General features: G+C 40.6%; 1 protein-coding gene across 9 annotated transcripts in view; it reads right to left on the bottom strand.

Moving 5' to 3' along the window:
* Nucleotides 1–11,059: 11,059 nt before the first annotated feature.
* ARID1B (AT-rich interaction domain 1B) overlaps nt 11,060–25,474 on the bottom strand; it is a 310,448-nt gene continuing 296,033 nt past the window's right edge. For 5 of the 9 annotated variants that reach the window (XM_015858267.2, XM_015858262.2, XM_015858265.2 and 2 more), the window contains 6 exons: nt 24,093–24,243; nt 22,991–23,107; nt 21,401–21,497; nt 17,263–18,052; nt 16,247–16,377; nt 11,060–14,282 (listed from right to left, as the gene is read on the bottom strand). In XM_015858267.2, coding sequence (XP_015713753.1) covers nt 12,570–14,282; nt 16,247–16,377; nt 17,263–18,052; nt 21,401–21,497; nt 22,991–23,107; nt 24,093–24,243 — 2,999 coding nt within the window. In that variant the 3' untranslated portion in view covers nt 11,060–12,569. The remainder of the gene's footprint in view (nt 14,283–16,246; nt 16,378–17,262; nt 18,053–21,400; nt 21,498–22,990; nt 23,108–24,092; nt 24,244–25,474) is intronic. The other 4 variants (XM_015858269.2, XM_032443856.1, XM_015858268.2 and 1 more) reach the window with 2 other exon arrangements.

Raw genomic sequence — 25,474 nt, 5'->3', positions numbered from 1 at the left:
TGCTTGTATTCACATGGGCACTGGAAAGCACAGGTCATTGGGCCTGGGTGGCTGAGGGTGTTTAATAGCCCAGAGTACCTTTTTCCAAGGAGAAATGTCAGACTCTGATCTCATGATATTGATGTACAAATGCAGGTTCATCGACCGACACAGAATCCCATTAACTCAAATGGGGCTTTACGCAGGCATCTGCCCTACTAGCAAGAATCAAGAACTTTATGATTGGAACCTCACTTCTGAACAACAGGAGTTCACATCTCATAACCTTCTCCCTCCTCTGTGCCCCATTCCCATGTTGTCACACAGTTGACAAACTCTGAAAATCCAGGAAAAACAGATGCAAGAACTCCCATTTAGTCTACAGACTGACTCTTCACTATCACAACCTGAAGCACACTTACAGGTTAGTAGAATATCTCCCATGAAGTGACTTGATCTGTAGATAAATACTGAGGCTCAACCTCCACAAAAGGTTTCCACAACACCTTTTAGCTGCCATCTGTTTCACTGCAGCTGACCTTCTAAAAGGCCCAGCTCCTTCCAGATGGGCTTTCTAGAAGGGAAAACTGCTAACATAGTGGTCAGGCTTGGATACCTTGCCTGGGGTTGCTTTCACAAGTACTACCTATGTATACACACTGCTTAAAGCATCTGCCTCTTCTATTTGCCCGAGAACTTAAATAAGGGAAAAGAAATACTCAGTCGAGCTATAAATCATGAATAGGTCTTCAGTATACTGAACTTCGAAGCTTAAAATAACAGAGCAGCGAAAGACTGGAAAACTGAACCATGTACAGTTTTAATATAGTGCTATTCCAGAAACTCAGCTAAAACATCTTTATTTACTTTAGCTGGAATCTTCAATGAACCAAAAGCGTCTCTGGGGAATTAGAGGAACGTTCTGTGAGATCTGAAAAAGATTCAGGCGGAGGAGGCAGCCATGGGGGATGGGACTATCCACACTTCAAAGCAATGTTGAAGGAAACGCTATTTCAAAATCAGAACTACAAAATGTTTATTATTTTTACTTCTAGTTACTCAAACATCAAGTATTGCTTAGCTGAAGACAAAGACTTTGAAAACCTATTCCTATGCTGTAAGAAAAAATAAGTCTTTTGGATTTAGTGTCTCCTTTTACATTCTTTTTTGAGACTTTTTTCCAAAATGAAAGCAACAATAATTACAAGTTCTCACCTCTTGGAGGAGGTTCAAAGAGGTTTTTCCCCTTCATTGTGCTACCATTTTGTATGTAAGCATGCTATCAAATGAAGAATGCGTTTGAATTTCAATGACAATGAGCCAGAAGTAAGAAGGCAGAAACAAGTGCTTTCAATGCACTCTAAAAAAGCCTGCTTGAAGAACAAGTCCAAAACAGTAAAAAAAAACCAAACCAAAACAACAAAACAGACATGACTTGGCTGTTCTATTATGCCACATCATGCATTTGAAAGTGACACAAATGGGGAAATACTTCCTAAAGCCAGGATGACTAAAGGCGCTTAGAGGCCACAGCAACCACCTGTGGGCAGGAGGATGGAACACAAGTGCCAAGAATATTTATTTAACATTTTTGCATATTAGTTGAATTCATTAAGTACTTAAAATAAATACTGAATTTCAAAATAAGCCTGAATTCAGCCCACAGATACATGGCTGTAGAATGCACCCATTGCCAGCCAAGTCCGCCCCAACCTACCGCAGCATTACTTTTTGGTCTGCACGTAGCTGCCTTCCCACAGCTCCCAGCCCAGCATGGAGGTGTGTGTGCACTGGTCTCCATGTAAGCAGTGATAGTGAGGGTGAGTCCCTAAGGCCCTACCTAAAGGGCAGCAGCTCTGAAATGGCATACTGCATATTCTAGCATTACTCCAGTGCAGTCATTGGCTACTGATTAATTTTGCAGCCGTATGTAAGCAAGACTGAAACACGTGGCAGGCAAGACCTGAGTTACTGTGCCAATGAGACAGAGGGTCTCTGCCAGCAAAGGGCTGTGAAGCTCTGAACCCCCAACACTGCTCCAGGTGAAGCAGAAGGACAGCTGATTACCTGCTGCTCTGCACACAGCTGATGGGAACCTCCTAGAAAAATAACAATGCCTTGCCAATAGCACATTCTATTCAGACCATTGCAAAGTTCATTTGCTTTTCCTTCACTCAAAATAGTAGTTATCATTCTTCCGGTAGTACTGAAAGCAGAGATCTTAGAAAGCTTTGCAACCTCTACCTTAGTACAGCAGTTTTCTACCTTGACTAAGACTTGCTTCAGAATTTGAAAACACTCTAGAATATGAGAAAGTAAAAATCAGACCATTTTTTCTTGTTGTTATAAAAACCTCCGTTATCAAAATCTCTGTGCTAGAAGCTTGGTCAGCATTTCTGCCAAGTGTTGCTCAGCTCAGGTTTGTTAGATTCAGCCTTCTCTTTCTTCATGAGAAACTGATGAAATACAGAAGGTTCCCTTAACATGACAGATGCATTATCTCACTCCAGTCCAAAGAACCCATGGCCTCCAGGGTGAGCGCCATGCCAGGCTGCTTTCAGTTAGCACATTTAATTGAACAGTGACAGTAGTACTGTACAAGCACACACAGGCACATCCATGAATAGTCAGCAGGCCACAGCCTGGCATGTACCCGAGGAATCCTTTAGACTCTTATCAACCTTTCTTCAGGCTGAAGAAGGGAAGAGAGGAGCTCAGAGCACTATAAACCTATTGACTGCCCACTAACAGTGTAATATGGACGACCAGTACATACAGAGCCCTAAGGCCAAAAGCATCCAGTTCTGCAGAGTCTCCACATGGTATGTGAAGGCTGATCAGTGCCTGTTCATGCTCTCCCAGATTAAGTCGCTGAGGAGAGCATTTAGACAGAAAGCAGCCAGCCTACTTTTTCCACCTATTCCTAGACCTGAGAATAATTATAAAGATGCTTATTATTCCAGCTGGTTTTTATATATTTTTACTATTATAGATGGTAAATGTTGCTGCAGATGTATCATTTTATTTTTAGTAAACAAAGTAAAAATAAAGATTTACTTGATATCTTATCCTGAGATCACCCAATGCCTTGCACCATAGGAATACCAAAACACAACACTTTGCTTGTAACCATACAGTTAAAGGGTGAAGTAGTCATTGCTAATCAACTTTCAAAACAGCATTGAAATAGGAAAAAAGCATTAAAAATAATGTAAACACAATAAAGTAATTTATTCTTAAACTTCAACTTACCTTCAGGTCCATTACACAAAGGAAAACACAGCAATAACCGCAGAGCTGCAAGAACCCAGGCTACAGCAAAGAATAACATGCTCAAATACAAAAGCAATTAACAGAGAATCAAAAGAAAACAGCTACTTACCATCAGAAGGCCTCAACTACATAAAGAACCACAGAGAGACATGCTAGCCTCCACTGCCAGCTCTTAAATGGTGTCTGGAAAGGGGTGGATCCTGGCTTTATCCCATCTGATCACTCAGAGGTATTGCATGCACCTGAGCTCCACTGGGCTGGTCCTGCCTTTCCACCAGGTGCTCAATCACTGTTTCAGGCCGTGACTTCACCTTTCTGCTACAGGTGATAATGCTGATACTGACTGTAGTAAATGCCCCTGCCTAACAGCTAATTAGGAATGACAGCTTGTGCTGTTTATGTTCTCCATAATTTACTATGGCAAAATCACTGTTTGATCTTAGGTATAGCACAATGAATGTTACCTGTTGCTTTTCCCTTATCAGCCAAAGAGCTCTGGAACTACAGGAGATGTTTCTGTCAACATATGAGTCCATGAGAATGAAAAGGAGTGTCTAGAATGTATCATCATGCACTGAAAAGACTGTAAAGCATTATGTAATATCAGACACTCACAAACATGAGGTAAGACTTCCAGTTGTAATGGTTTCAGGATGGTTCTTAAGTGGTTCTTTCAGTCAAAGACTCATACTTCTTTCATTTATGACATAAAGGAATTCTTAAAAATTAGAACAAACTGATCTTCTATGTGCTAAAGTTTGACATAGTGTGCTAATTGCAGGGTTCACAAAGACTAATGAAAAAAGCTTTGGTCATAAACAGAGGTCTCCTGTGATAGGAAAAAAAAATCACTCCAAGATATATGTATGTTTTTATACTTGCCTCCCCATTATGAGCTGCTGTGAACAAACATTCCCCTTAACTTGATTCTGTTCTGCATAAAATAAAATAGTATTGACTTTTCAGGGCTGAAATTTGATTAAAAAGGTGGATCAGAGCTGTACAATAAGCAGCTAGGAGGTGTGTTGTGGGGGTGTGTGTGCTGGCAGAGCCCAGCAGCGGCACAATGGATAACCTGGGGTCTGTCACCCCTGTCCTGGTAGACCTCAGAGGCTCTGCTGGTGCTCGTGCCTCAAACACAGTGGTGCAAGCAATATTTTCCCTATGCAAATAGACTTGGACAGACTGCTGAAACCTACTAAATATTGATTCAGCTAAGACTTCGAATTAAGGCTAATGTAAGTAGTAGATGTAAAGAGTTTTATGAATTGATTTCAAATAACAAAGATGTATTGAAATAGCATTAAACCCAAGTACTATTTCAAACAATGAATTTAAGCTTATGATAATTGAATTATGAATATGAATTATTGACCATAGTCTTAAGGGGAAAATGCACACTGTGCATCACTGGGGCTCCCCAGAGAGAGTCCTTCAGGTCACACGCTGCCCTGGTGCCACACAGCTGCCCCTGCTGCCAGCCCTGAGAGCAACTTTCTGAGTGTACGGTCATGGCAGCTGTCAAAATGTCCTGAGTGACAAAAACAAGCAAACCCAACACCTGAATGCATCAAGCACTTAACTCAATCTGCCCTAACTGGGTTTAGAAACAGCACCACGAGCAGCAGCTGTCTTGTTTGCAGGAGTGGGGTGGGGACAGCAACCCTCTCACTCAGATACGGTCTCAGCCAGGAGACCATTCTGACTGCAGTTGGAGAAAACAAGCTTATGGAAGAAAATGCCTGCTATTTCTATGTAAATAAATGTAATGCTCAATTCCATTATGCTGTGTAACTTCTGGGGTTCAAAGGTAGGGAAAGTTATACACTCAGAGATTTATTTCAGGACTGGGGCCAGAATGTACCACAGTGGTTGGCCTCATAAAAAGAAAGGTTCTAACTGCAGACCAAGGAAAGCAGGACACAGGAGAACACCTTCAGTGTAAGCACCTGTGCTCTATTTGCAGTTACTGCAAGGCATCACCAGCCTCTCCTGTAGAGTGAAGCAAATCATGCGGGTGGGGGCCCAGTATGAGCAAACAGATGTTTCCCAACTCCACACACAGGGTAAGCTCTGTTGCTTGTGTAGGCCAGCATACCTTCCCTGGCTTCTATAGGGGGTGAGTGGCATATCATGTGGCTGGGAATGCTAAATCTGATTCCAGCCATTTGGGCTGTGCCTCTAGTTGTGGCCTCTGTCAAGGCAAAATGATGCCACCAGCAACGCTTGTGCCTTACTATGGACTGTCTCTCCTACTGGTAGAAATGAGCACAGTGGCTCAGGGCATATTTGGACTTTACAGTTTTCAGTATAAATGAAAGTATTTAATGGATTTGATCTTTGTGTATGTTTTACATACGGGTATATTTTCCTCTTCATGCTCCACACAGAAAATCTCTCTCCACTGACAGCCCATCAGTTGGTGCCTTGCTCCGTGGGCTGCTTTGTCCAGGCAAGGAATGCACATGGAGAAAGGCAGGAATATGCCGGGCTGATAGATATGGATTTGCCACATGGGGCACAGAGCAAGCCGTGGCAGAGTTGACACAGGAACCATAATGTTATTTCCATGGCGTACAACGGTCAAGCACTTAAGTGCTTTTAAACTGGCAGTTTTATGGAAATTCAAAGAAAGCTATTTACTTAGAAGACCCTGTACAACAGAAAGGCTGAGGAGAGTATAATTTCTGACTGGAAAGGTTGGGGTTATTCCTGCTCACTGCAAATAAGTAACACACCCATCTTTTGAAGCGGTGTAGGAGTGGAAGATGTATGATAAAGATGCTGCTTCTTTATCTCTCCTTGACAGATCTCAACCACCTTCACACTGCTAGTGCTGGGGAATGACTGTAGTCACTTTTTTCCTGCAGGGTTAGAACCCGCAGGAGATGCTGCTGTCTCAAGAACTGGTTATAACATCCAGCACAATGAGCAAATCCTTCTGTATACCAAAAGGTATCAATAACAGACAAACTCCAGGCAATTCAGTTACTTAAAAGAGCAGCATTTGACACTAATGCACAGGGGAAGGGAAAGAAAGCTACATGAGTGACTTAGGGAGTAAATGTTAGGCAAGAAAAGGAATGAAAAGGAAGCACTACTCCTGCAGTGCTCAGTTAGATGTGCCAGTGAAATATGCATGACTATACAAAGCACTCGGATTGCAATATGTAGACTTTTGTGGATGGCTACAAGATATCAATAACAAATGGGTTGTTAACCCAACTCAATCTTCCTTAGCAGCATGCACAAGGTATAAAGCCAGTTCTGCTGAAGAAGCCTTGCTGTACGCCAGTCTTGATACTTCTTGCTCACTGTTTCTTCCTTACGGCACTTTGTGTTTCATATGAAAACCAAAAACCTAAAGGAATCCTTGGTGAAGAATTCACTGTAAACTTTAGTAGTGGTGATAAACCAATGGAACGCTGTTTCTTTGCAAACTGTCTTAGACAAAGAGAGATTTAGTAGTTGACTTCACAGTTCTGTGTTATAAAGAACAAAAAGGTACTAGATTCAGTTATTTTTCTTTGTTCTTCTCCGTTGCAAATATGTGCATAAAACTGAGAAGCAATTTGCTGCAAGTGGAGTAGAGCTGCATCGTGGAGTAAGCATTTTCTATCATGTCCATCAGTTTTCTGTGTTAGATAATCTCTCTTTCATAGTTTCATAGTTTCATAGTTTCGTGCGGGTTCGAAGGGACCTTTCTCTTTGTCCTGGCATGATTATATATAGACTGGCCTTCTTAAAATACTCTGCAGTGGAGCAGAAGTCAGAATGTTTGTCCTTCAGGAGTCTCTTTTCAGACATGGATAAACATTGCGGAGATGCCTGAGCCATTTGGGATTCGCTCTGCCAGCAAGGCAATTCCACCCCATCACCTTTCAATGTAAATAACTATCCTTAATTAATGGAGATGCAATATATACTAGAAATAATGACAGACTGAATACATTAACAAATGCAGGGCAAGATGTTATAGCTCTGCTGAAGGCATTTGGTGAAGATCTTCCCTCTTCATCTCATTAGTTTAGGTCAGTTGAAAAAACAATGTGAAGTAAAAACCCACAGTTTTTACACTGTACAACAGTGCTGAAATGAAATACATTCCAGACGTCTGTTACAATAAATAGCTGGAAGCAGAAACCGACCCACTCAGACATGGAGCTGGTTAAATCTCATATGCAGTCCAAAATGTCTGCAGCCACAGTTACAGAAAGGAAGGACAAACTTTGAAAACACTTTTCTGACGGTGCACAAACAAACACGTGAATGTGAATCCAACAACAAAGTCAGTATTAATCCTTCCCCATTCCTGCACTCCTAGGGATTTGAAAATTAAATGTAATTGAAAGTTAGATGGAAATGTAATTAAAGAAAAGTTAAATTTAACAGCCTGGGGAGACTTCTATTTTCCTTCTGGTTCCCTTTCCCTTCTCCTTCTGCCATTTAAAATCTCTTTTTACTTTGTTTTTCTTTATACCAACTGCCAATGAAATGCCCAATTCCTCTAGCTCGGTTTATTTGTTTCTTTGGAATGACCCAAATGTGAAAACTGAGCAATGCAGCTGGGACACAGCGATGCTCTTCCTTCAGCTTGGTTTTCGTACTCCACCTCCTTTTCTCCAAATGGCCACGTCCTCCCTCCTCTTCCTCTCTCCCTTCAGATACAACCATCCTTAAAAATATCCTTGTGATGGATAGGAGGAAAGCAATTGGGCATGGGAAGTGTTAGATTTCATGATGAGGAAAAGGAAGTTGGGGAGCCCCCAGAAATGTCACAAATTATCCAGGGAAAGCAAACCTCACAGGCGGTATGGGACTTTAATTCCAGATCTTTGTAATTTCACTCTGTATGTGATTCCCATATTTTAAGTTCACTGTTGCTTTTGTTTTTTCCCCATTTTCCCCCATATCTCTACCTGCAGTTTCTTATATTCATGACTTTGGAACACAAACTGCTTGGAGTGGGGACTGCTGTGTGCAGCTGTGTGTGGTTTCCCCATGTATGGTAGCACCATGTTGGTGGTGATAAGAATAGAAGTCACTGCCTCTCCCTGGAGAATTCTTCTTTCAAAATTTGAGATGGATCTCCCATTTAAAATACAAACTGAATTCTGTGATTGTAATAGTGCTATTATGGCACTTAGGCAGCAGGCGTGCACTGGTTCTCCAAATACACCAATACTACTACTTGCAAATAAACCAGCATGCAGTACAGCTCATTGTAAGGCTGACCAGGCTCCCTGTGTGCCACCTCACTTTAGCACTGACTTCCAGTTCAACTCCATGCTGCCTCAGACATTGGCACTACAGACATCTACGGCTCCTCCTCTTTTACATTGAAGAAGGAGGACACACTGGGCAGTCTCTTCTTTGGTACCAATTAACAATGAGCAGCAGCTTCAGAATTACATAGCTGAGTAAAGCACAGTGACAAAAGGTTACAATAATGGCTTTTAAATGTGGATCAATTTTTCTCCTGCATCCTTCCTTTTGGGTAGTTCAAAACATGGTGTTTCTGAGCATGTTTTTATTTATTTACTTATTTTTTGAGGATATTGTAGGGAATTGCAGAATCATAGAATCATTTAGGTTGGGAAAAAAACCTTCCAGATCAACAAGTCTATCCATCAACCAGACCTCTGCTAAACAAAAACCTGTTTTCCTGCCAAAAGGGACAGTCATCTCTTAGTTCCCAATGCAATACTAAAGGTCAGAAAGATACAGGGGTTCCATGTATCTCGTTGCTGCTGTTTTAATCTATAAGCAATCAGTTGCTTGATCATGCCCAGCAACAGGTAGCTGATTGATACAGTTAAACACTGACTATTGCCTAAAATACTAACAGGTCCATTTCCCCTCCATTACTCATTGTGGGTTTACAATTTCAAATACTGCACCCTGTCATTCATTCTCAGACTTCTGAGTTTCACTGTACATAGCCAATGATTGCACCAGCACAAACGTATAGATTTTTTAAAGCTGAAAACACTAAATCCCTCTTGCAGGAGCAGTACCAACAGGAGCTCTAACCTGCTCAGGTTTCAGCCAGAACACAGTTAAGTTCACAAGTTCCATGAGCAGGTCTTCTCCAAAGGCTTGAGAAAAGATTAGTGGGAAAGGTAAAAACACACACAGACAACAGAGTGGACCAGAGTTCTCACGCTTCACCTTTCTTCTGACAAATGCATTGTAATATTAACCAGCAATTTTGATAATTTACTGTTTCTATTATAAGCCACTTTCAGGCAGTGTCTGTGTTAGTAACCCCTTCCTCTCAGCGTTTCCAGTTCCCCAGCTAGTTCTATTACTTGGTCCACCTGGAAAAGCGGCAGCAGTTACATACACGTGGACATCATGCGGCTGGATGGTGTCTTTTTATTCTTTCCCACCACACTGTTAAACTGTGCTCAGAGCAGCTCTGAATACCACCGAGGCTCTGGCTGTGACAGCTCAGTGCTTTGCCACAGGTGTACCTTCCCCTGGAGGACTCTTGGTCTGAATGCAGAAGAGGAGGCACGAGATGTCCTTGAGAAGAGAGATGTGAGTACAGCCCTGCAGAGGGTTTATCCAACAGCTTTCCTGTATCCATGGGGTACTATCAAGCAGTAAAATGTTAGTAAGAAACAGGCTTAGTATGGGATACTACTTCTACACTGCCTCATATTAAGCAGTAAAAATCATCCCTGAAACATGACTCCTTCTGCGATGAAGAGATACAAGCGAGTTGTAATTTGCCATGTATTTCTGGGTACATTGTTATGCAAGGGAAGAAAGATTGCTGCAGCAGTGGTGTGGGAGGGGAGAGATTTCTGAGTAAGGAATGCTAGAAAGCAGAATCACTTCTCGTGACACCAGGGAGTCACGTTTCAATCTTGCCTGATAACTGTGTACTTCAGCTGTCTCGGAAACTCTTGTATATACATGAATGTTACAGCAATCCATATGAACAGGATGGGCAGCGTGCCACTGGGGGTTGTAATTTTCAAGCACCTCTGCATTGCAATTGGAGAGGGGAGGAGGATGTCCACTAACAGCGTAATTATGTGGTAATTCCAGGGAAATTGATTATTATTAGCTTTTTATGGTCACGCTGACAAAGTCAATGATCCAGGGTGAAACAGCAAAAATTAGTGCTTGAACAGCATTCAGCAACAAGGTATCACCAGGTGAGAGTGGATGTACGTGAAACCAGATAGCTCCTGAAACTGCAATGGCCGTCTCCCACCAATTACAGCGATGGATGTTCTCTCTTAAAGCCTGATCCACTTTAACGGGGAAATCCCAGGATGAGAGGCCATGTAAGTATGCAATGACACATACAGTGCGGAGAAGCGGGTGGGTGTTTATTCTAAATACCCACATCACGGGGGTATTTGCACCTTTAACCAACAGAGAGAATTACAGGTAGTGAATACAGATCAGTTTCTTCAAGTTGGTTATTGCTTTAACAAAACCTTCCGTTACTTTATCTAACGTCCACCTTCAGCCCACCCCCAGACACAGCACTGAGACTGGATATCTGCATAGTCAGAACTATCATTTGCCAGCCATGTCTTCCCCTTTGAGGCTCCGTGGTTCTATAAATAATAATTAAAAACACTTCTCTGTGCTGTGAGAAGGTTCTTCTAAAAGGAGATCGAGTCGCTGCAATACTTGAACAACAGAGTAATATTTCTGAAGGTCATAATAATAAAGTAGGGGAAAGAGAATAATCATCGCTGCTCTTTCTTGTAATCAGTTTGCTTTCCGATATCCCACATTGCAACTAGAACATTATTCAAGAACACCCATCACAGTGCTTAACAAGATTTAATGTACATTTATTCTTAACACGTGGAACATATAGTATAAAGATTTCATACTGAATAAATGATATTCATTAAGCCAGAGGAAAAGGAGGAATTTACATCAAGTTTTCTCTTTTTTAACTACATTATCTTGAAATACAAATGCAGATTCTTGTCACTGAAAAATCTTTGAAGTTGTGTTTCTTCCTTTTTTTTTTTTTTTTTTTTTTTTTTCCTGTATATGTTTTTTTTTGTCTGTAGACTGGTAACCATTTTCTTAAATCAATCCATACGTAACCATTTCCACACCTTGATTTATAAAGCAAATTGTGATCGGCTGCTCTCCCGAAATAGAGCATGACTTTATACATACAGAAACTTGTACATTACCCTCAGTTGTTGATTTTCTGTGTTGGGTTTTTCTTTTTTTTTTTTTCTTTTTTTTTTTTTTTTCCTTTTTTAAATTACTTTTGTTGGAGATATGGCCCAAATGAAAGAAAAAAAAATAATTCTACCATCACTTTGTAGATACCACGTCATGAAAAAAAAGAAACTAAAAACTTTGTACTTAAAAAAAAAAAAAAAAAAAAAAAAAAGAGGGTATGTTTAATGTACAACTTCTATATACATCACGGCCCTCAGGCAATAAAAAAATATCTTAAAAAATGATCAAAGGAATCGTGAAGAACTGTCGTCGTTGTGGAAGGTCAAAAAAAAAAAACACCAGATGTAGACAAGACAGTTCTGGTGGTGAGGAAGCAATTGATGTTTGTCGTTAGGTTTTTGTTTCAAAATCTTTCCACTTCAGTTTTTTGTTTTGTTTTGCTCCTAGCCTAATGTTACCATTTCTCCCAAGGAGAAACCGGCATCGTTTTGTATTCTGACTACTGACTGACGCCCTCCTTGATCCCCTACACCTACATCACTAGAATCTTCTATTGCACAGAGCTTTGGGTCATGGTATACAAGGTTTTTTTTTTTAATTTTTTTTTTTTTGTTTTTTTTCTCCTTATTTGAAAAAATAAAACACACAGGAACTTGGTACGTTGGTTACTTTCCACCTTTCTGTTTCAAAGCGGTGAGATTCTTTCCATCGTACAATGGGTTGCCGTAACATTTCTGTTTCTTTTAAAAGTCACTAGATCGCTTCCCAAAAAAGATGCAATACAAACATGGAAAAGAACATCAAAAAGGATAATCTATGGAAAAAAAACAAAAGTGTGACCTTTGAACTTACTAGACAGCAACTTTGGTTAAAAAAAAATAAAATAAAATAAAAGGATGTACTTATACACATAGACAGCAAATATTAATTTCGTAACTGTTCAAATTAATAATTTCTTTAATTTCCAATTGGTAAATAGTGAATGGGGCAGAGGAGCAAAGAATCTTTTTTTTTCTTTTTTTTTTCTTTTTTTCTTTTTTTTTTTTAACCTTCTTCCTACGTTGGATAAACAAGAACAGAAAACAGCCAGTTATATGTGACCCTCTAATCTCCACTCACACATGCTTGGCTTCTCACTTATGTCATAACTGCCCGATCTGAAAAAGTACATCACAGATGACAGATGCGACCAGAGAGTTCAGGACAGCAGATATTGAGATATCCAGCAAACGACCCTCGTGCAAAAGGAACTCTGAGCGGTTCTCGTCCACTCTAGCCATGGCCAGCAAGGCCTTGGCTGCCCTGCACATCATGTCTACGCTAGGCGGCTCCAGAGGCGGAGGCTGCATGTGCATGAGGTTATGCTGGCTCTGCTGGTACTGGGCCATAGTGACCCCATCCTCCAGGAAGCTTATCAAGTTTCCGATGCTTCCCTTCTGCACAGCTATTGCCCTTGCTGCTAATGTGTCCCCCTGGGCAAGGTTCGATAAGAGCGCCATGGACATTTCTCGGCAGACCGGGTTTTTGCGGTCTCCAACGTACCTAACTAAAGTAGCGTAGAGTTTCTCCTGACGACTGAATGGGGGGGTGGCCAAGATAAGGTCCACATTATTGTCCTGGATACTGAGCTTACACAGGGTCTCCAGCACAAGTCTCTGAGGCGAAAGAACTGAGTTGGGCCCCACGGTTGGAAAAGGATCCTGTGCCTCTGCAGATGGGCACACCATCCAGTGCAGCAAGCCATCCAAAATTGGCAAACAGATGCTTTCTGTGTAAGCAGACAAGTCTAGCTGCCCAGAAATGTTGGCTAATGTGACCAATGTATTATCCCTCAAGACTTCGAGGCAGTCCCACCACCACTCATCCTTGCTGCAGGCCACTCCTTTGTCCTCCTCTTCGTCCTTCTCATAAGTCTGCGGCGCTCGCTTTCTTTCTGGATGCTCATGGTGAAGAAGGATCAGCTTTCCCAGGATCAGCACCAAGCCTGGATGTTTGGACATTTCAGTGTCGTTGCCAGGCACAAAAGACAAGCTACGGACGATATTTGACACACAGATGCAGCGTTTGGCCAAGGAGTCTTGCCAGTGAGTTATGGTGCATAGAGGAGTCTCATCCCGGCTCCTTGGCTCATCCTCTAGCAGTTTAATATTCCGGTGGCTTTTGGCTTGATGGATCCCAAAGGGAAATTTACTGCTCTCTGTTTGGGAACCAGAGTTTGAGTCTTCAGGCAATGCTCCCGGCCGAGCTGAGAGGACATCATCAATGGTTGCTGTTATACTTTTTTCTTGTTGTTCCTCAGATTCACCTTTCCCCTCGAGGTCTTTCTTTTTGCTTGGAGAGTTTGAGGGAGGAGGGGCTTTCCTGCGCGGAGGAATCTCCATCTTGCTTTCAAAGTGAGTCTGGATATGCTCAGTTGTGTCGCCACCACCAAGCTGCCAGTGGAGAAGTCCACTATCAAATTCCTGAACGCGTCCAAGTTTGTCAGATCGGTCAACAACAAATAGATTATTTTTCTTTACAATCTTTATTGGCAGCTTGTCAAATTTACTGGCTTGTTTTGGCCTTTCACTTGGATCAGCAATGGCACCAGGAGTGGAAAAAACAATGCTCTTTTCTTCTCCTTCTACGTTTTCATCCTCCCCCTCCTCCTCCTCTTCATCGAAACAGTCAATACATTCGTCACTCTCCTCTTTTCCAGTATCCTCTGCCAAGGACTGGCTATCATCTTTCTTGGCTGATTTGTGATCAAGTGCTTTGTGACCTGGATCTCCCACTTCATATTCCATGAGGATTCCAAAAATGTCAATCAGGCATTTTCTAAAATATTCTACTAAAAGCTCAAGAAATCCAGACAACTAAGGGGAGAAAAAAAAACAACATAAAAAACAAATATTTTTGACTGCATGAAATTTCATACGGAACACTAAATTGTACAACTTCCTGCCTTTTGCTGTGGACTTGTGGCTAGGTCCCTGCATGGCAGAAGCTAATCAAATGAAATTTTTCTAGTGTCTGTCTAATCAGTATGTAACACCAGACCACCACGATTCCATTTGCTTAAAACCTAACAGCTATGAAAAGTACAGTACTTTTCTTCTTATGCACTAGCACCTTAGCTACTTTTTAGCCTAGCTGTTCCATCCTGGGATGTGCCTAATATACTTTATTGTTTCTTCAGAGTACTGAAGTTTCTAACCCTCTTTGCTTTTCTGAATTGTACATTTATTAGACTCTGGAAGTTGACAATTCTTTATCTCTTCCTTTGTCTCTCAGTCTCTAAAACCATCTGTTCTGTTAGAATACACAGTTCAGGTTCGAGGTACTGATATCCCAGATTAGTAATCCATCTCTACTGGTATGACTCTCTTTTTGTGTGATGGTATTTCAAAATTGTCATTAGAGCCCAGTGGTGTAAGTCATCCTTCAGAAACAGTTTTCATTTAGCTTTAATCCTCTTAATTAACTGGTAATCACTTTCTCACAGAAAGGCAGTAGTTGGACTCGATACTAATTTACCCTCAGTTGCTTTATTATTAAAATCTCTTTACTGATATGATACATTCAGCCCAATTGTCTGCCTTTTAATGGTTGTTTTAATTGTGGGCTAACAGATATTTTGCAAAATGCATCCTTTCACCCATTCTGTATTCATACCATTGCCAAAAATCCCAAAGAAATGAGAACAAACAGATGCTTATAAACAGTGGGAATTATCGATTGTCATATGGAGTCCTGACTGACACTAGAAATCAAGTTCAAAGCAAAAGCAACCTCTAAAATCTAAAATGATCTGGTATTCTGTGCAATTTGCACAAGGTGTATTAATGCAGTCTCTACAGAATTCAGGAGATTCATCTCCCTTAATTCCAAACACCTGCAACAGTTACAAGCCTAATCATCTAGATTCTTTTTATAATCAGTGATCTTTTCAAGGCCATTTCCAGGGTATGATTCATCTGACCTATTTTAGATCTCTACTTTAGGATGAGATGAATTATGCTACAGATATCCCTAGTTCTAAAGTTAGGTGGAATGAAACGTATAATCTGTGCCTTTTTATTTTTTTTTAATTTTTTTTTTAAAAAAAAGGTCATTATATTTTAAAAAAGATGAGTTACACTATTAGTAGCCAGGGAGTGAGTGGAGCAGAGAAACTCCATTAGATGGCATTACCAGAACGCCATCTATAACAACCATCTAACAGGCTGATAGGTAGAGCAGGGCTGAAAAATGCTGGGAGGGAGAGAGGCAAAAGCATACACTGTTAAACTGTATGCTACTATCCTGTGTGCAGACAGTGGATTTTAGCCTTTTAATTGTTTGATAAACCTACTAGTTTTGTACAAGCTTACTTTGTGGGTAGAAGGAACAAAAAAACCCCAACAAAATATCTCACAGCCGAGTATAAGGACTAGTGAATAAGACAAATAGCAACTGAAAGACAGTCTCAAATCTAACATCATTCTGCAATGACTTTTTTGGAATGTTTTTTATGTGAAATTACTAACAATGCTATTTTCTGGGATTATCCTTGTTCAACAACAAATGTGAATTTACACATTAGTCTTCTGCCAGTGTTAACACTCTTACATTCCTATGTATTCCTTTCCACAAAAGCTGCTCTCCTTTTAAGCTTATTATTTCCCCAATTCCACCCTTAAGTACATTTTGTTACTCACTGTTATCAAATTACAAATTGAAGTTTTGCAATATTCTGACTTACGTTAACATATTTTAAGAGACTTCAGCATTTTCATATCTATTTTCTTAGTGTTTTCTTTCCTTGGAAAGCTTAGAGGTACTCTGCTTTCCCACCTACCTGAGAGAGGTTGAAAGTAGCGACAGTGCTATCATCATATAGAAGAATATTAATAGTGTCTAGCGCCCAGGTACTTTCAGCCAAAAGACCAGATTTAAGAGACATCATCACTCTCCAGGCCTCAGGAGTTACTGGAGAAAGAAAAGATAAGCATAAAACAGTATTAGTGCAACCTATGAGAGTTGAAGACTTGCGATGTTTTGAAAGAATAAACTGTGATGTTCTGAGGATGCAAAATATATAGGAAATAGTTACTGAATAATTACTGAAACACTGCTTAAGACCCTGGTTTCACCACTTAGCTCCGTTATGTTTTTCTCTCTTACTTAGTGCTAATTCTGGAGAGCATTTTAATGGGGCCATTCTTCTTGACCCTGCTGAAGAAATCATCTTACAAACTTTTAAGAAGCTGGCTATAACAAACAATACATAAATGCAAGTAGAATATTCTGTCATGAATATGGGAACCTGAGGTATGGGAACTGGAACATGTGAAATATAACAGGAATTCAAGATAAGAAGATACTTAGGAAAGAATTTGGAGAGAAACAGAAGTGGCAAATAATATGGCATGAAAAAACGGGCCATTCCGCCTTACTTAGGCAGACACTGTAAGGGCACAGAGCAATAGCTCTGTTGTGAGCTTCCATGGAACAAGAATGTGGAAATCTTTGCTCACCTAAACACTGCACCAGTGATTTAACAGACATTCTGGTGGATCTTTCAACAAATAGCATTTGGAAGCCCAGACAAGCTTTATTTTTAATGTAATATTGCACTTTTTGAGAACTCAGGTCTCCATACAGAAAACTGATTTCATATGGTGTTGAACTTGCTGGTATGAGATTTGTCATCCTCACTGATTCATATTCTATTGCATTTTTAGTGAACACATAATAGCTACCAAAGTTAATTACTTGTCAAAGCAGTCTTAACAAGTAAAGGAAAACAAAAACCAAAGATCCTTTCTCCCAACCTTGCTCCCAAAAGCATTTCGCTTTTGTTTCTGTACTTACCAATATCTTTTGAGGTAATCTTTCGCCTTGGTTTTAAGACTGGCTGCGATGCTTCTACAGAGCCTGGGGGGAAGGTAATTTCTCGCCTAATCGGTGGTGGTTGGGGTGGAGGTCCTGTGACCTGTGACACTGGAACTGTGGGTATAACCTTTTGCATCTTCATGGAGGGTAGGAAAGGAGACTTGCTTGGAGACATACGGTTTTCCAAAGAGCGCTGGAAGGATGCTGGACTTGGAGCTCTAGAGATGTGATTTGGCATAGAGGGTGGTGTCTGGTAGGATGACTGAGGAGGCCTAGTGATAGGCTGCATGGAGGCTGAAGATGACATATAAGAAGGCTGACGTTGGTTGACATGAGAAGGCCACTGACTCTCGTGGTTTATCCTCTGGTCAGGTACCATCATATCATCAGTGCGATTCATCCCTGGATACGGTGGGGCCTGTGCAGGGCCTCCTGGACCTTGCCTATTCTGGTAAGGGTAAGGCATATCGTTTCGTGTTGGCCACATGTTCTGCTGAGGACCTTCACTGGAGGATGATGACTGCATGGGGCCACCAATCATCTGGGGAGGTATTCCATGCTGCTGCATTTGTCCTGGGCCCTGCATCCTCTCCCTGTTATACGGATACGGATATTGTCCCTGCATAGGCCTCCTATCAGGCCCAGAGTAAGCATTGCTGTACTGGTTATACATTTCTTGTTGCTGGTTGCCATACTGCATGTTATACATATCCCCTTCGTGGCGTTTGGCTGGAGGCCCATACATGCCATCCATGTGTCGCTTATAGTTCTGAAAAGAAAAATCAGAAATAAACTTTGTCACTTTTACTACATACACAATAATAGAGATTGGCTGTGAGCTCATCTAAAAAGCTGAAGGCTCCTAGTTCTGGAGGGCTTGTGCTGATTCCAGTCAGACACACAGCGCTGTGATCGAGGCTTTCTGTTTTAGCCTCTGTTGTGCTGCATTTGTAACTTAATTTTAAAAGGAAACTTATCCCTGGGCTAAATTTTCTTATGCTTGCTCTTGCTTTCCCCCCTTTCCCTTTCCTATCCTGTCTGTCAGATGAAATTCCATTGGCCACTTAAGACATGCATGAAAAGGCAACATTCCTCACCAACAACATATTTTCATTCCTTTTTTATGCTTAGCCTGCTAAGAAGACAAATCTTTAAAAAAGTCAAAACCAATCAATGATTTAATCTCTTCCAGGGACAAACTCTTAAAATATCAAGATACGCTGCAAGCATGCATGTCTGAATGCTGGATATTATGACAGAGCATAAGAAACACACAATATATTTACTAGTAGGAGAAAACGTTCCCCTGCCTTTGCATAATTTTCTGAAGCACAGTCCTGCTTGGGCTACCAGCCCTCCTTCCCAAACCATCCTAATCACATTTAATTTATTGTGAGATCATTGTAGCAACTGCTCACATCGAAATGTCCTATTCTGCCTCATGCAGGTTCTTACGCTGCTGATCAGTAATGAATGAAGCAACATTTCCTTCTTGTTTTTCACCTTCTCAATTGGGGAACACTGTGTGAGGTAAGCTGTTATATAGTCAGGGGAGCTGAGCTGCTTATAAATCATACAAGCTTGTCTGAATTTAAGACAGCAAGACAAAAAAAGATGGGTTGTGTTTTGAGGAAGAAAGTAAGTGGTAAAGTTTGAGGGGTGCTTATATCCTCAGGGAGACTGATGCACAGTTCAAACTACACCGAATGCTCTCAAGCAAAAAACATTTGAATTAAATTGGCAATTTCTGAATATATGATGTGTGTTAAATTCAAAGTTATGGTTCCCAAGGTATCTATATCTACATATAGATAAAATTCTGTATGTATTCTATATGGGTCAGTTAAAACGGCTCGGGGATTCATAAACTCATCTTCCAAATTTGGTGCACATAAAACTGCAACTGCTGAATTGCTTGAAAGTATATGTATTTTTAACCTGCTATAGAGCTGCCTGGCTACTCAAGAAAAACCTATTTTCAGTCTTACATAAACTACTTGCTGTGGTAAATTCCACGCTTTGGGCCAACTCATACATTAAGAACTGACTCAGTAGTTGCCGCACCTAAAAAGAAGGTGCTTGTTTTGCTACAGGGATTCCACATGCTTAAAGCAGACACCTGGGAATGAAGCATGTGCCTTTCTCAAGGCAGTTCAGAGTTCTCGTCTATGCAGTGGCTAGACGCTTAATGGCAACCAAGTACTGAGGACAGTGATGCACCTCAATTCCCACTCCTGTGTAAGGGTTCAGCAAGTGTCCAAGGCTGCACAATGTGTTTCTCCCCACTGGGAAAGGGGAGTTGTGAGACCTTACAGAAGACAAAAGCACACTAACACTGGTAACCTGCTGCGTAATAACTCGTGGCCTGTAAGCATTCATACAAGAATTGAAAAACCTGGCTCAAAGTGCTTTATTAGCCCCAGGGGTTCATGCACAAAGCACCTCCTTTGCAGTCATTCCCTAGCCTTCAGACTATGGATAAAACTCCGAAAGGGTTATTTTTCACATTCCTGAACCACTACAGGGTGAAACCTAGGAAACTGAAAGCATATGGTCAGGGCAACCTGGTCTTTAGCTAGGTGGAAAATGGAAAAGGGGAATGCTCTGGGAGTGGGTGCCCCCTCTTTGAGAGGGGTGGAGGGGGGAGAGGGGGACAAGGCCAGGATTCACTCTTCTATGTTATTTTGCATTCATACTTGAATGCATTATGCATTCAAGAGCCATTATATGCTCTTCACACCTAAGCATATAAACAACAACAGAGACAGGGCACAATGTATATTTTCACAAATTCCAGTTGCCTCCTTGCTTTAATGAATATGTAGTTCACATACAACCTACATATTTTAGCATGGAATATCACAAACTCTTCTATAATGAATCTTCTCTATTTCCCCACTAAATCACCTTGACATATATGTTCATCATGAAGAACAACAAAGCAGTTTCTTGATTACACTATCTCAGAAATCCTATGATTCAGCATGAAATCAAACTTTGTACACATTTTTAGTACAGTGTAACCTAAGATCTCCATTTTTTTCTTTTTTTTTTCAAGTCTGAATTTCCTAGTGAATCATAGCATCATCGAGGTTGGAAAAGGGCCCTAAGATCATCCAGTCCAACCATCCTCCTGTCACCAATATTTCCCACTACACCATAGCCCTCAGTACGACAACTAAACGTTTCTTGAGCACCTCCAGGGGAAGTGATCCCACCACCTCCCTGGGCAGCCCGTTCCAGCAGCTGACCACTGTCTCAGAGAAGTGGAATGCTATCCCCAACAGAAAACAACTATCTGTAAATAGCTGAAAACGGGTGTATTTTTGTAATTATATCACAAGGAAATGCCTTCTATTTTGGAAGTTAACTTCAATTATTGTGTGACTAGAACTGACTTCATAACATGCAGAATGAAACTACAACCTTGTTGAAGCAAGTGGAATTTTGTCATTAACTTACAAGATGTTATTTTACCCACAAAGCAGTAAGGATACGTCTAACAGAAACCTTAATTATTAGTATCATCTGTATTTACAAAGATTTTATAAACAGAGACTGAAAAGTACAAATGTTTAAAATATTATTAACATTAAAAAATTTTTATCATGTATTTGTAATGTATTAAAGATAAGTAACTCAGGTGACCCACCACAGCATTCTAAATAACTGTGAGTACTGCTTGTTTTACACTGTTCTGATTTTCTGTCGGGTTCACCTGGCTATGTGACATAATTTGAGACCATTTGCCAGTCAAGCAGTATTTTCCAATTCGCCTCTGAAAGTGAGGCAGCACCATTTACTAGCCTTTTAATTATATTTTCCCCCTGTGCTGATTATAAGCTTGAGACATTCATTTGATACACATTCAAAGCCACAACACTTCTAGAACTTCTGTTAAAATATATGCCCTTCCAGGTGTAATGAACATAATCTCCAATAGAAGCATATATGCTGCTTATCCTTATGGGCTGTGATTCTGACCCAAATTACAGTGCTCCTCTGTGCTACAAGACATATATCTCATCAACAAAGTTTTGAGTGTATAAAGAATTTCTGAGTGGCATTTATTAAAAAAAAAACCAACTATGAATATGGCTGTTTTCCTTTCTCCTACCTGCTGCTGTGGATACATTCCAGGTTGATGTCCTCCATATGGTGGCTGTCCTGAGGGAGGTCCTTGTCCTGGATACTGCTGCCCATATGGTTCGTGCCTAAAATAAAGCATTCAAATCAACACTTAGAGCTGCTGGAGTTTCTAAGACAACAGTGAAAGGACGCTGCTCTCACAATCTTGCACCTTGAAGATACTCGCCATCTGGAATCAAGGTGAAGACATGGTGTGGGAGGGTCCAGAGACCACCAAGAGAAGGAAGAAGGCAAAGCAGATAAAGGAAAGAGAAGCAATAAAGATGCAGTGGAGAGATTTAGGAGTAGTATTAGGAATGGGAATAGTGTACGGTCAGCAAAGAGGTAAGAAAGGCAGCTGCAGTGACACTAGGAACCAGTCATAGCAGGATAAATTCCTGATGTATATAGTTCAAAGGCTGAGCATGTCAAGATTCTATTTTTTTTACAGTGTAGGTTTACAAGAAGACTACTTTCTGGACTAAGAATGTAATAAATGTATAGGCGTATATGTTAAGTACACAATCAATGCCTAACTGCTAATTTGAAGAGAAATTCTAAGATTCTAAACTGTGATACACTATAATACGTAGCATTTAAACACATCTTTACCGAGTAAAAGCAGTGCTTTTACAATTTTGCTAAGATTCATGTAATTTTTTAACTAAAGCTACATAATGAGGCATACACAAGAGGCAGAGCTGAGCTGTTCTTGGAAACTTACCTGCGGCCCCTTATAACCTCTGAGGGGCACTGCAGTGCAACTTCAGCATTTTTAGCACATCTCAATAAAAATTCGTTTGCGGAAATGAAGTACTTGGAAAGTCTTAAGACTATAACATTAATGCTGTCTTGCAGACCAGTAATTACACACTGTACATAACCAGTAAGAACTTATCAATTTGAGTATAATAATGGAAATAATATACCACAGAGAGTCTGAGAAACAAAATAGGATTAGGGAACCTGATATGTTAAATGAACTGATGAGACATGGCTTTTCCAAGAGCAGAGATGAGAGTGAAAGCAACAGTTTTTCAGTATCTCCTAAAATGTTGATGTAGATGGAGAGAAAATACCTAACAACAGTTAAACAGACCACACACCTGACAGGAATTGCTTACACTCATCCAAGATTGGATGTGCAGTTAGATGAAACTGGGCAAAGTATATATTTTATATACATATATAAAAGGAAACACTTTCTAAATGTTAGTTTGGTTAGGAACAGGATAACAATAACCCAAGAGAAACTATGGAAGCTTCAGAATGGGTGTCATTCAGTGCTACACTGAAGAACTCTGGCCTGTACATTCAGTTCAGCATTGGCAAGGAGATGCACAAGGTAGTATGCATGCTCCTTTTCTAACACCTGTGATTCTATAGCTACACAAAGTCAACCAATTTTCCCAGGCCTCTGTTACTCTCCAGAAACTGAACCAATGGTAAAAACCTAAGTAAGAGCAGGCAAAGCATAAGCAACACCAAGAGGTCGCATATTCTATGTGACCTCACAGAGTCTGCTAGCACTCATTAGCTGGTTATTGAAGATGTTACAAACAGAGAAATCAATGTTCACCTTTGCTGGCCAGGGTAACGATTAGGAGAGTACATGCTTGGGTCACTGTTTGAAGGCACCATGTTGCTTTGACCAGGTGGTCCCATACTGCCTTCAGGACCCAGCCCATGATCCGACCTAAAAAATGACAAAGGAAACCCCATTCCGTAAAAAGTACTTATTCTCCAAAATTGGCAACAAAACATATCCCTTAAAGAAAACATTCTCTTGACTTATCATCTTCCACTTCAATCAGACTTCCCAGCATATGACCTGTTGAGCAACGTTACAGTTGTGTCACTCCACACACCTACTGCTTCGGACTATGAGAAAAAACTCTGCTCCACTGCTGCACTTAAAAGACTCACACTGCATAACTTTGGCTGCCACCAGGAAAAAAAAAGGGAAGCTAGAGTACACAAGCTAATGAAAGTAAAAGTGGGAATATTGCCAGAGATGCAAAAACTACTCAAATACTTAATATAATTCAAACATTCTCCATCGTCTCTGCTTGCTATAATAGTGTTCAGTTGTCAGATGTTTCACTATTCCTTTTTTTTTTTTTTTTTTCCTTTTTAATTCCAAAGGCTTTCCCAGGATAAACAAAGAGAACCAAATTTATTTCTGCTTACTTCACGGAAGGCAAACTTCTGAGGGTCCTGACAGACACACTGAAATACTAGTGCCCCTACAGCTCAGACAACAGACTCCAGACTCTCCAAAGATAATTCACTAACAGACCACAAACCAAACATAGGCTGTGCATTTTGTTTTCCAGAAAAAGCCCACCAACAACTGTTTAGGTGAAAACACTGCAAGAAGACTCAAGTGCTACTTGCTGCCATCAAAGCCCAGCACAGCAGCCAGCTGCAGGCAGCTGTCAAACACACCCACTTGCTGATCTGCTGCAGCTTGAGTGACTTAGAAGGTTTAACAATTCCTCCTTACTAATTCCTGTGAACAGCTAGATGCAGTCATTACTAATGGTTTAACTCCCAGTGACTCAGTACGATGCTGTAGGAAATACAGGCTGCCATGTTCTCTACAATGTGAGATGGGAAAATGAGAAGGGAGATGATGGTTTTCACTAACAGTCATTGCTTTTTCCTGAAGAAAAGCTCACCTCCTGTCATAGCCACTTCCATAAGAGAACTGCTGTCGCTGGCTCATGCTCATGTTGGACATTGCTCCAGATGGACTCTGGTTATACATATCCTGTATTCCACTGTTAGGCATTTGTCCAGGGGTCATGAAAGGCTCATTGCTTCCAGGCACTGCAACAGCAAAGGAAATTAAATATATTATTCTGGGTGTTTGAAGATATCTTTCTATTAAATGATATATTTTAAAATAATGTTCAGATCTCTAACACTGCCAAGGAGAATTAGCTGTGTCTGACAAGCTCTCCAGGGCCTGATGAAAACTCATGAAGTACTACCACTACCACGATGATGGTTATAATAATATATAGGAGCTGCAAGTGAAGAGAATAATCTTATCATACCAAACCAAGCTCATCAGGCACTGAGGCAGCTTCTTCCCTGAGGTCTTTATAGCTGAAGATGAACTTGCTCTTGCTCTTTTCACCCCCAAGAATGCTAAATATGAATTCAAACATAAACCTTACAAAACGGATAAACTTAAGTCTCATAGTTTGGATTGGATTATAAATCCGCAGGAATCAGGCTCTTCTTTTTCCCATAAAGCACTCTCTCTATATAGACTTGCTTACAGAAAGGTTACTGTATCCTAAGGTAGCTTCTTGAGCAGGATGGGCATATTTGAAAGGTCCAAGAAAAGGCACATACAATACTATATTTCACATAGTTCTCCAAGCAGACAGAAAGTGACTCTATTCTTTAGTCCTTACTTGTAGATACTAAACAGACAGACATTTCTTTTTTGACTTAAGGTAAATATGATACATACGACAAAGTGCAATAAACACACTTAATCTCATGTGGATGCAATAATTAAAATGAATCTAAGACAGAGAGGACCTTCCTCTTTTTCCAAACGTGTTGTACTAGTGACTACAATCCAGGTAACATGATTTAAAGGAAAGATTTCAAATAATTGTATCAGAATAGCTGGCTGTCTTAAACTATCTCCTCACTGCAACACATATGAGGCAGCTTGACCTTGGTAGGTCCCTTCCAAACGAACTGTTATAAGTCTATTCTAGTTTAGTCTACTCTAATCTGGTCTGGTCTCATCTGGTCTGTTTTCTTCTTCCTTTGATTTCTGGACTTCTTCCTGTTTCTCCCTTTTGCTCTCTTTCAATTTCCACTTCTCAATTTCACCGCCTTCATCTGCTCTCCTCCTTGCAGCCACTGTGAGTCCTGCTTAAGTTCTGACTTCACCCTTTCCTACATACATGGTATACAAGATTGATTCACTTTAAGCACAATTTACAGTATCCACATAAATATCTGTAAGTTAATTGCCCCAAGGGACACGAGTCAGGCCTGACATTAGATTTGGTTTTTGCTTTCTACAAATGGT

The sequence above is a fragment of the Coturnix japonica genome, chromosome 3 (assembly GCF_001577835.2).
Source record: "Coturnix japonica isolate 7356 chromosome 3, Coturnix japonica 2.1, whole genome shotgun sequence".
NCBI classification, from domain to species: domain Eukaryota; kingdom Metazoa; phylum Chordata; class Aves; order Galliformes; family Phasianidae; genus Coturnix; species Coturnix japonica.
Note: the sequence above shows the minus strand (reverse complement) of the source record. Positions and strands in the feature narration are given on the sequence as shown.